Raw genomic sequence first — 11,301 nt, 5'->3', positions numbered from 1 at the left:
CTATCAACATGTAGTGAGATAATACACATCAGACCTGCCAAAGAGGAGATTTGACTGCAGTTTGAACCTTTGTGAGTTCTAACTGTAGTTAGCTTGCTGGCTATCGAGCTAGATCTGAGCGTAGCTTTCATTTAACTAATGTTAGCTTGCCTGCTGTTGGGGAGACATCATCGTCCACCCATTCTGGTTCTTCTTTCACTTTCTTAGGCATGTCACTTGATGAAGCGCGACTTTACTAAAATACTGTCAATAAATCGATCTCCAGTAAAGTCTCAGTCCTGTAAAATTAAGCAGCCGTACACATGTCATGCAGTCAAAAAGTAGTGACGGCGATGAATGCTAACTTCCGGTGTCCCATCTAGTGACCACGGTATGCGCAGCGATGGTAGATGTCGAAAACAAAACTCGTGAACAGTTCCGTGAAAGGCGCCGACACATGAGACAGAACTCAAATGCTGATAATTAATAAATGTTAACGAACTAAACATAAGAAACAGAAAAACACTTTCCTTTTCCGCGATTGTCTTTATTTTACTCGAGTTGTCTCATCTGGACATTTGGATTAAAAGACAAAAACACTCAGCAAGTGTAATATATAATATATATTAACATGATTCAGCAAGTGTAATATATAATGTATATCTAGTAAATATGTTTACTCATTAAGTATACACTGGACAAATATGTTTACTCATTAATCCGTAACACACTTTGTTGAACTTTTGCCACAGAGTAAGGGGGTACACAGATTAATCTAAATATGCACTCCGTTGTCCGTTTGTCGAAATTGTGTATGGGGAAGTCCGTCCCCATCACACGCAGACGAACACACGCCATACCGGTTGGTGGCGGTATACCGTACAGGTACGCACTCTATTTTTCCGGAAACCAAAGATGTGTTTCATAATTTTCCATGAAAGTGTGTCTTGATAACCGACTCCAATGGCCACTTCCCGTGTATCTAAAGTTCGCTCGCTGTACAAGCGGATTTTGGTCTTGCATCGCTTTCTGCCGATAGATTTAAGAGCCCTCGGTGACCAATATGTAAAAGATGAGTTCAGAAGACACAGAGGCGCATCAGCTGAGGAGGCGCAGAGGTTCACGAGCGAATGGGAGGTAAAACTTCATTAACCCTTCCCTGCTAATTCACACTGGCATTGGCTAGCACTCTTGCCTCACAGCACTATTGCCTCCTGGTTTTGATTCCTCGCCAGGAGTTTGCATGTTGCATGGTTTTCTTCTAGTGGTGTGCGATACTGCATATTTTGGTATCGATCCGATACCAAGTAAATACGGGCCAGTATCGCCGATACCGATACCGATACCAATACTTTTCAATAAATAAGGTGGATGCGTCATTGAATTGCTACATCTCAATTAATTTTCATGACCGTAAGTGTTTTTTTTTTATGTTTCCTCTTTTATCATTAAATAGTTGAAACCCAGAACAGAATTAGGACAAAGTTTATAATTAAATAGAAAATGCTTTATCATAAAATAATTTTCAGAAAAGTCTTAAATAAAAAGTGCACACAAACCAGTAAACAAATTGAAACAAACAAGTACTGTTAACTGTAAACTAAAATACAAAAATTAAATTAAAATTCTCAACAACAAAAACAACTGAAAATATAAATAATATGTAAACAACTTAACAACCCCCAAAGCCTGTAGTTAGTCTGTGCAGAACGGAAACCAAAAACGTTTTGGTTACAGGTTTTGGTTCAAGAACAGTATCATATTAACATTTTTTGCTTTTAATGCACTTCGTTTGTGACTCACTAACTGCCCTGCTTTTGAAAAAATCCTCTCAGCCGGCACTGATGTTGCAACCACTGACAGGTATTTTTTGGCAAGTTTGCTCAGAGAGGGGAATGTTTGTTCGTTGTTTTTCCACCAAAGTAGTGGATCCTGATCCCGAGGAATTGACCTTTCCTCAGTGTACCTGCGCATCTCAATTTGGGCATCAGGGCCAGTTGTCCGATGCTGCTGAGAGGCTAAGACTTTAGAATCAAATTCTTTCCATAGCCCACCTTTTGCTGCAGGTGGGGATGAAGCAGCCCCTCCAGACGAGCTTGAGGTAGTTTCAGGAGTTGCGGCAGAGCTGGTGGCAGAGCTGGTGGCAGAGCTGGTGGCAGATGATGAATGTGCTGACATCTGACTCATGGACTGCATTTCAGTTAAAAGTCGAGCTTTTACACGGTCAGCCTTTGCAGAGTCACAGAATCCCAGGTGTTTAAATCTGTTGTCCAAGAAGGTGCCAACAGCAAGACCATGAAATGTTTCAATAGAATCAAAACGACTGTGACAATGCTGTGACAGCTGAGCAGCTAGCTCGCTATCTTGAGACTATGAAGCTGTTGTGCTTCTGAGAAGCAGTGACACCAGGGGAATCACCTTGGACACAGAAACATGTTTTTTAGTTGACATCTCTCTGGTTGCTTCCTCAAATTGTCTCAGTGGATTGATGGAGCGACGGATGACAGACCTTTCTCATTTAAACAAAGTGAGCTCTTTCCAAGGAGACAGAGGACTGTGGTAACTGCCTCTTCCTCTCTGCCATTCTTCTATAGTATTTTGTGCGTGTGCTGAGGCTCTGAGCCGGCAACTTAATTGTTTGCTTAGCGCGTTCAAGTCACGTGACGTGACGTGACTGACGTGACGGCGCAGCACCTAAACACAAGAGGGGGGAGGGGGAGCAAAGGGTGCCTGCTCTGCGCTGACAGGAGCGGCGAGTCCGGCGACCTGGCTGTTTCCTCTTTGCCGAAACCGCAGCATCGCAAACGAGCGGAACTTAAAGTAAAGAATCGATCTCACCAGGCTTGTATCGATCCGATACCAATACCGGCTTGGTATCGATACTATTGATATTTGGATCGATCCGCCCACCACTATTTTCTTCAGCTTGTGTAAATGGGGAGTTTTGTCTGCCTTTGTGTTTGCTGGTGACCTATTAGATTCAACTTTGTCATTACATGTCACACGTACAAACAACAAAGTACAGATAGCCTCTAACCAGAAGTGCAAAAGCGATAATTAAATACTATGATACATTGATTAAATATATGACACAGAGGGGTATTTACAGTAGAGTAAAAACCAGGGGTCTCCAACCTTTTTACATCCGAGAGCTACTTTGACAAAATAAAAGTGGAACACTTACATTTTGCATCACACCTTAAAACCAGCAACATACATACATCACACTATATTAATATCACAGAAAACAAAACAATGTAATTACTTATATAATAAACTTATACTATACTTACTTATACTATAAATTTTCACAAATAACGTTTCACAATTTCTGTCCATAGATCACTGTCACTGTTTTCTGAGTTAGTGCGATGCCTGGCACTGCATGGAGTCAACAAGAGAGGTGTACGCTGGAGTGTAGCCACTTTGGTTCACTCTTATGGAGTCATTTAAATGTTTATCTGTCATTCTTCTTCTGAACTTAGATTTGATGACATTCATGTCAGAAAAAGCAGCTTCATAAAGATGTAGAGCCAAACAAAGCAGACATTTTCAGAGCTGCCTGGTGAAGGTTCTTATAGTTTTCTGGCTCTATTAGCTTCCAGAATTGCTGTTAAAGCTGTTTTAGCTGAACATCATTTTGGAGGTTTATAATCTCCATCTCCACAGGATTGACACAGAACAGTCCAGCCATCTGTCCTGAAATCTCAGTTATGTCTACCTTTTATGAAGGGGTTGACAATAAATGTCACACAGGGCTCAAGTTTCTCAAAGTCTCTGAATCTGTCTGCAAACTCCTGCTCAAGGGTGGACAGTAGGTCACAATACTTGTTTAAATTAAAAACGTTGGCATGGCTTTCCAACATCTTTGAAACTGAGTGGAAGTGCAGAAACCTTTTGTCATTCACTTGCTGTAATGTAATATGCCTTAACAGCACTGACCATATCTGATATTTGTTTATCTTTACCTTGTAACTGTAGGTTCAAGAAATTCAGTTTCTCAGTTACATCCGTCTATATATCCGTCATATAAAACATCAACTCCTCTGGTTGTAGTCTTCAGTGGAAGTTAAGTCAAAAACTCTTCTTTTATGGAAAAGTCATCAAACGTCATTCAAACAAAAGCAGCCAGCTGGGTTGATCGCTGGAGTCAACCGACTCATCACACTGGATGGAAAACCATTTGCACCTGTCGATGTCCCGTTCTAGCTGCCCCTCTGCATCCACAGACAGTGCAGACACTCTCCTTGCCACAGTATTCGGACCAAGTTGTACACTGGCAATAGCAGACATTATTTCTGTCATACTTTTATGGTCCTTGAATAATGTCTCAACCACTGCAGTCATGGCATCTTTCACAATCCCGCCATCGGTGAAGGGCTTTTTGTGCTTGGTTAGGATGTGCACTCCTTTAAACGAAGCCTCTTTTGCTGCGTTGGCCTTCTGAGTCAGTTTGGTAAACAGAGACTGTTGTCTTTGTGCTGAAGTGTTATTTTCAGCTCATTGACCTTGTCTGTCCGTAACATGCTACCAGCCGGAAAGAGAAGTTGCCGTGGACTTTGTTGAAGTGACGCTCGACGTTACATTTTTTACCGACAGACACGCTTGCACCGCAGAGGTTTTTTGCCTTTTAATGGCTTTGCTCGTTTCTGCGGTGATTTCATGCGGTCATCATCCCGTGTGATTGCTTACTTATACTCACATCACCTAATGCGTTGTCACGTTGACGTAACTAAACCAGCGACACCAGCGTGCTTTGTTTAACTGACAGCTGATACAGCATATAATTAGGGTTGTAACCTAACGATAATCTTTTTAACGATTAATCTACAGATTATTTTTTAGATTAGTTGATCTATAGAATCTATAGATTATATTTATTACGCAATAAAACAATGATTTCCCCCAACATAAATATCAAACTTATCTCATTAATATTTCAATATTTTCTTCAATGATCTTCTCTTGAAAACAAACAAATGTAACAAAGATTTGAAGTGCATTACTCCACAACTTGCCACCTTTTGACTGATAATCTCCGTTTTACAATCCAACATATTGCTTATTCAAGTAAAAGTGATGTGGCGCAATCTGCATTCAACAACAAAAATACATGAGACGCAGGTCAGTTTGCTCCGCGATCATTCGGTCTGACGGGGGATAGGGGGGAGATGCAGGTCAGTTTGCGCTTCCGCACGCCAGCACACACATCATCAGCATTACACGTCATTATGACGTGTTGGCGCACAGTGAAGCAAATCGATGTATTTACGTAATCGAGTAGTCGATTTATGTCGACGCTTCACCCCACCCCTACATATAATCAATGTGTGGCTGAAGGGGGCGGGATGTCTGTGAATTTGATTGTATAGAAATAGTATTGCCTCAATCATTTGCCTTGTCGCACCCCTGCACGGAAGTGTATAGTCGGTATTGCAGCTTGATCATGTAGTGAAGCCAGTCCTGAAGTTTCGTCAACTACATTCGAACAAGGGGACTTCAGCATTGTCAGTTCGTCAAGTTCCTTGAGAAAACTGATGCTAATCATCAGGACCTGCTTCTCCGCTCAAATTTCCCTTGGTTAATTTAAGTCTATGAGTGTGGTAGCTCAAAGGGGAGATAAACTCATTTTTGGAGTCAATCCCAGACGCACACGTACACAAGCACGCATGGAGGGAGGTCACCCCCTAATTGTTGGCCAGGGAGAGACAGGGAGTGGTTCTGTTGTGAGAGGGAAAGTCAGTGAGTCTCTTGTTGTTTTGGGTGCGCTCCCAACCCAGGCTTAGGTGTATAAATGGGTATTGAACCTGCCATTCTGTTGACCTTAACAGTGTCTCCGCATTCCTCTCTAATAATAACAGCATGTTGAACACATTTGCATGTTGGCAATACAGAAATTCTATAAGAACAAAAGGAAGAAAGGACAAAAAGTGATTTAGTGACCATTTGGGGAATGTATGCACTAGCTTTTACAGTTAATGTATGGAAGTTCACACTGGACCGGCCCGTCTGTCAAAAATTTTGCCCACCCCTGCTCTAGGTTGTCCCTCTCAAAACAAACGTAGAAGTTGTTCAGCTTGTTGAGAAAGGAGCTTGTTGAATGCGTCTGGGGTTGGTTATCCAGCGTATACCCTGCCTCTCGCCCAACAATCACTGGGACTACTGTCAAATCAAATAAGTGCAACATACTTCAAGTGGGTGTTAAAATAAATTCACATCAATCGTGGACATTGGTTGCACACAGATAGTTTGCTTTGGCATCAACTTACAGTATTGTGTTAAATCAACACAAAATATATATGTTCAGACAACACAAGTACTATGTATTACTAAGTTATTGAAATTACTCAATAAACTGATTATTCTACTCCTACACAATTTGATCACTTTATTCCAACACAATTCAACAGATAACTTTTGTTGTGATTTGGCACTATATGAATAAAGTTGAGTTGAACACATATTCATCATTGACCTAAATAGCTCTTTTTCAGCTCCGAAACATTACTTGTTCTTGCCTGTCTTTCAGTTCTCATTTGTCTAAAACCCTGGTCCATGCTTTCATCACTTCAAGACTAGATAACTGATAACTGATATATAACTCCTCTACTTCATCATCATCAATGTTTCCCACTGGGCCTGAGGTTGGCCTTTGGGGCACGTCTGCTCAGGAAAACGTTGTTGGAGCAGACGAGTAAATTCTGTCCTGTTCATCATCTTTCTAGCCTGTTGGCGATTGTCGCCCAAGAGGTCCTCGAGTTTCGTACATGTCCTAGTTGACGATCATTTTCCAAGCAGCATACATGGCCCATGTACTTTAAACATTGAATGTAGCAGAAGAAGAAGCTTGAATGGAGTGAGAGCTTGTTATTTCCCACAGTCGCTCATTAGGTATCTTGAAAGACCAGTTGATCTGTCCTTCGACTTGGGTTGAAGCCAACAAATCACAGGCTTGAATTCCATACAGCAAAGGAGACCTGATGCATGATGTGAGGATCTTCACACGAGTGCTCAGATATATTTCCCTGTCAGTCAGTCAGTGTTTCAACTCGTCCTACCTCTTGAAAGCTGATGAAATTCTCAAATGCAGCGCTGCTGATGACTTTGCAGTATTAGTTATTAGGTGGCCAAGGTACCGGAATTCCCTGACGTTCTTGATGTTCACATTGTTCACGGATATCAAGGATTCCATTCATAATTGATTAGTTGACATTTAAAGCCATGGTCTGTGTCTGACTATAATATGGAGGACTAAAAGTGCCAAAATTAGATAAATAAATACGCCATTAATTAAAAGTGTCAGTAATTAATTAAATGTGTCAGTACTTAATTAAATGTGTCATTAAATGTGAAATAATTGATTGACTAAAACAAGTCATACAATTTAAAAAAAAAACATTTAATTATTTCAGTGCACATTTAATTATTTCATAGTTTGGTGTTACAGCTAACCATGAATTAATTTTATCTGTCAAATTTACCCGTCAAAGTTAGAGGGCGGGTTCTTACACCTGATTGGTTACTCTGCACATCAAGTCAAGGCAAATCGATTCCAGATAATGGATTGATGCAAAGCTTTAATAAATGCTTTACACGCTACATGCTCGGGGTCAGCAGGTCCTGCTTCCACATACTGTGCAAGGTATAAATATCTCTCACCAACTCTCTAAGAAGTTCACGGAGATCCTCCATCAACACAGCCGCCATGTTTAGAAAAACTTCTTCTACTTTCTGTTTCAAGGCAGACCAAAGCAGTGGATTAGACTAGATTCGCGTTAGCCCCGCCCACCGACTTTGATGGGCGAGGTTGACGGATAAAATGAATTCATGGTTCGCTGTAACACAGAACTATGAAAAAATTAAATGTGCACTGAAATAATTAAATGTTTTTTCAAATTGTATGACTTGTTTTATTTAATCAATTATTTCACATTTAATGACACATTTAATTAATTATTGACACATTTAATTAATTAATGACACTTTTAATTAATTATTTAATGGTGTATTTATTTATTAAATTTTGGCACTTTTAGTCCTCCATACTATAATAGCCCAAATCTTGTAAAGGTGTTGTCATATATAGCTTTAATCTGATTTAGGTCTTCCTTACTATACATATACCGTAATTTCCGGACTATTGAGCACACCTGAATATAAGCCCCACCAACTAAATTTTAAAAGAAAAAAAACTTTGTACATAAATAGGCCGCAACCAAAGGTGTCCTGGTGTTGTTACCTCTGAATGCTTTTGTCGTCTTTTTGCATTGAGTCAGTTCTTCACGCTGCCGTTTCCAACGTCTCACCATCAATTCATTGATGCCAAGCTTACGTGCAGCAGCTCTATTTCCTACCTCGACAGCTAGATCGATTGCCTTTAACTTGCTGCATCATATGCATTTCTTTGTGTGTTTTCCATAATAGGGGCGTGTGCATGATGTGCAAAATGTCTGTTCAAAACAATCAAACTACGGTAGCGTCTTCCTCGGCGTATTATCTCTTGCACCTGTCTGTCTTGCTCTTGCGCTTCCTGCTAGAGCACCCCCTGGTGGCCGTTAGCCCGTATCTATAGATTAGCCGCATCATTGTATAGGCCGCAGGGTTCAAAGCATGTGAAAAAAGTAGCGGCTTATAGTCTGGAAAATTACAGTAGTAACTCAGTTACTCTTCTTTGACCTGCTGCAGGGGCTCTTCTACGGAGTTCACAAGGTGATACCTCATTTGGTATTTGGAACTTGACCAGAATACCGCTGTCGGGAAACTTTTTCAGCAGTTCATGTTGTGCGCACCGCATAAAAAAGTCCATATAGATATTGAAAATAGGTGTACTCTCGAACCCCCTTGCCGTCAAAATATTGACGAGCACCCTTTATGCATGCTTTTGTGCCTGTGTACACTGCCCTCAATATTGAGACAAGTTTGTGGCATTGGAGTTGAATCTCTAGAACACAGAACATGGCATCTCCCGGCACCCAATCATATGCTGCTTTCAGGTCGATGAAGCAAGTGTACAAAAGTTCTCTCTCTTTATCCAGTATGTGTCTTGTGATGTAGATGGTGCCGCAGGTTGAACCTTTTTTTTCTTAAACCAAATTGTATTCCCATTAGAATCAGTTCATAGATAGGCCGTATCCTCCCAACAACAATTACCGAGACAATTTTGGACATTGTCTTTTTTATAGAGACAGGTTATTGCTAATAGTAGCCAGGCACTTGGAACCTTGAGACACAACCATACCAGTCTGAGTAGGAACACAAAATACTGGAGGAGTTGTGTGGATTGGTAGTATTTCAGCTGATCGCCATAGATGTCATCTGTACCCCAGCATTTCCCATTATTGAACTTCTTAAAACATCGCTCTAGCTCGGGAGCTTCTGGAGGGCTCTCATCAACCAATTCTAGATCCTCTGGTTGTAATATGTGAGGATACTCATCAGCGGTTGGAATTCTCGCAGTCCAAGGTGCTGAAAGAAGTGCTCCTTTAATATCTTAGGCTGTATCAGCAGCATATTCGATCTCAGCATGGATCCTCTCTGCCTTCTCCTTGACATATTCGCCCTTGAGTGCGAAGCTTAGTTTTTTAATCTGTTTAGACAACTCCTTTTTCTCATCAAGGTCAGATGAAACACAGCCTCTAAGGAGACTTAGAAATGCCTAATTTGCCCACGGCTTACTATTGCACTCTTTTTTTCCTCTCAGGGATGATGTCTGATGATGCTGTGACTTTAGCGTCAATAATGTGTTGATAAATGTAATGCTGGTGGCTGTTCAAGGTCTTCAAGTAGCTCATCAAGCCGTTTGCTATATAAGCTTCTGGTAGTTTCAGAATCACTCAAGGACCGTATGTCAGGAATGTGATGTACTTTTGCATGTCTATTCTTTCTAAACATTTCCCTACGTCTCCTATTGGATGAACTCAAAAGGTCCGCTAACACTTGGGTATGTTCTGCAATTTGTCGTGGCTCTTCGAAGAAAGAAAAGAAGAATTTCCCCTCGGGCATCAATAAACATTGTTTCCCTTTTCCTTTACAAATGTACCACTCTGCTAAAATGTAATCTAGACTTATACCCCAGGTTTGATTTAAAGGACCACCTGTGCTCATCTGTTCTGGTGGCAAACATGGTGTTGAGAATGAACAGACCGTTGTTCTCAGATAATTCTATTAGTTGTGTCCCATTGAAACCTGTTGGTTCTACGTCATTGTACTCTCCAACACCTTGCCAGATGTCATGTTGGCAATCATTGCCGATAGTTGCATTATAATCACCACGTGCGAGTATCTTGAAGGAGTGATGGGACTTTTTGATATCCTTCATAGCTCTAGAAAGGTTATTATAGAAGGCTTTGTTGGTTGAGGTTGCGTATTCTTCTGTAGGAGAATAACAAGAGAATATGCATAGCTTGACTCCCCGGACAACAACTCTAACCATCCATATTCTAAGCAGTGCTCCACTTGCTCTTCCATCTTATGCCCTCAACACTTTGCTATATATTCAAAACTTAGCTGAAACAATATCCCATTCACAACAGCAAAGCAGGGAGAACCGAGCGAACACATTATTCAATATGGAATAAAGAACCCCAGTTATTTTTCAGCTTATTTCAATAGACTTTTCTCTATTTGTTGGAATGGTACCAACACTTTAAGTCATATCTTTTGTGAGATTTTTCATATGCTGTATCAAGGCAATTTTTATATTTAAAAACATTTCTTGTCTTGATTGTCCCTGCAGAATTACAAGGAAACCCTGCAGAATCAAGTGCTGGAGTCGGCTGGGGATCAACTCAAATCCATCAAGTTTGGGGCCAACCTCTCAGATGGGAAATTCAGTGACTTCCATGATGAACAGATTGCCCAACTGTATGAACTCATGTTGGAGTCCACCAAACCTAACAGGCAGTTTAACATTCAAGAGGACAGTGTCAAGTAATGAAGCAATGTACCACTAAAAAGGATTATGAAGGTTAAGGTGAAGAAGAGCTGTTATTAAAGTGCAATGTAATATCTCTGCCTTCCTGTCCTCCCTTTGTACTGAACCTCCAAATACTTCTCCAAAGCACCAATGTGCATTCTGGTGTCACTAACTTAACTTCTTAATCAACCTAACATCCTGCATACTGTAAGTATAACTCATGATTGTTTAAAAAAAAAAAATGGTGCTAAGATTTCACTTTGGCTCAGCTGGTCACTCAGACAGCAAGATGGCACAGACCATAAAAAGCTCTGTATTCCTATGGAGAGGTCCTCAGGCGTTTCCTAAAGCCAGTGAGGAGGAACTCGGAGTAGACAATACATCAATCGTGCATCAGCCCTACTTTA

General features: G+C 40.8%; 1 protein-coding gene across 1 annotated transcript; it reads left to right on the top strand.

Annotated features, from left to right (window-relative positions):
• The first annotated feature begins 858 nt into the window (after positions 1-858).
• On the top strand, positions 859-10,986 carry sdhaf3 (succinate dehydrogenase complex assembly factor 3). The gene is made up of 2 exons (XM_076157266.1): positions 859-1,116; positions 10,715-10,986. Exons 1-2 carry the CDS (start codon positions 943-945, stop codon positions 10,910-10,912), a joined length of 372 nt encoding a protein of 123 aa, XP_076013381.1. The 5' UTR covers positions 859-942; the 3' UTR covers positions 10,913-10,986.
• The last annotated feature ends 315 nt before the right edge of the window (positions 10,987-11,301 follow it).

This window comes from Genypterus blacodes, unplaced genomic scaffold, assembly GCF_046128005.1.
Source record: "Genypterus blacodes isolate CSIRO-AG114 ecotype Tasmania unplaced genomic scaffold, CSIRO-AGI_Gbla_v1 ptg000072l_1, whole genome shotgun sequence".
Classification (NCBI taxonomy): domain Eukaryota; kingdom Metazoa; phylum Chordata; class Actinopteri; order Ophidiiformes; family Ophidiidae; genus Genypterus; species Genypterus blacodes.
This window is presented reverse-complemented; position numbering and strand designations above follow the sequence as displayed.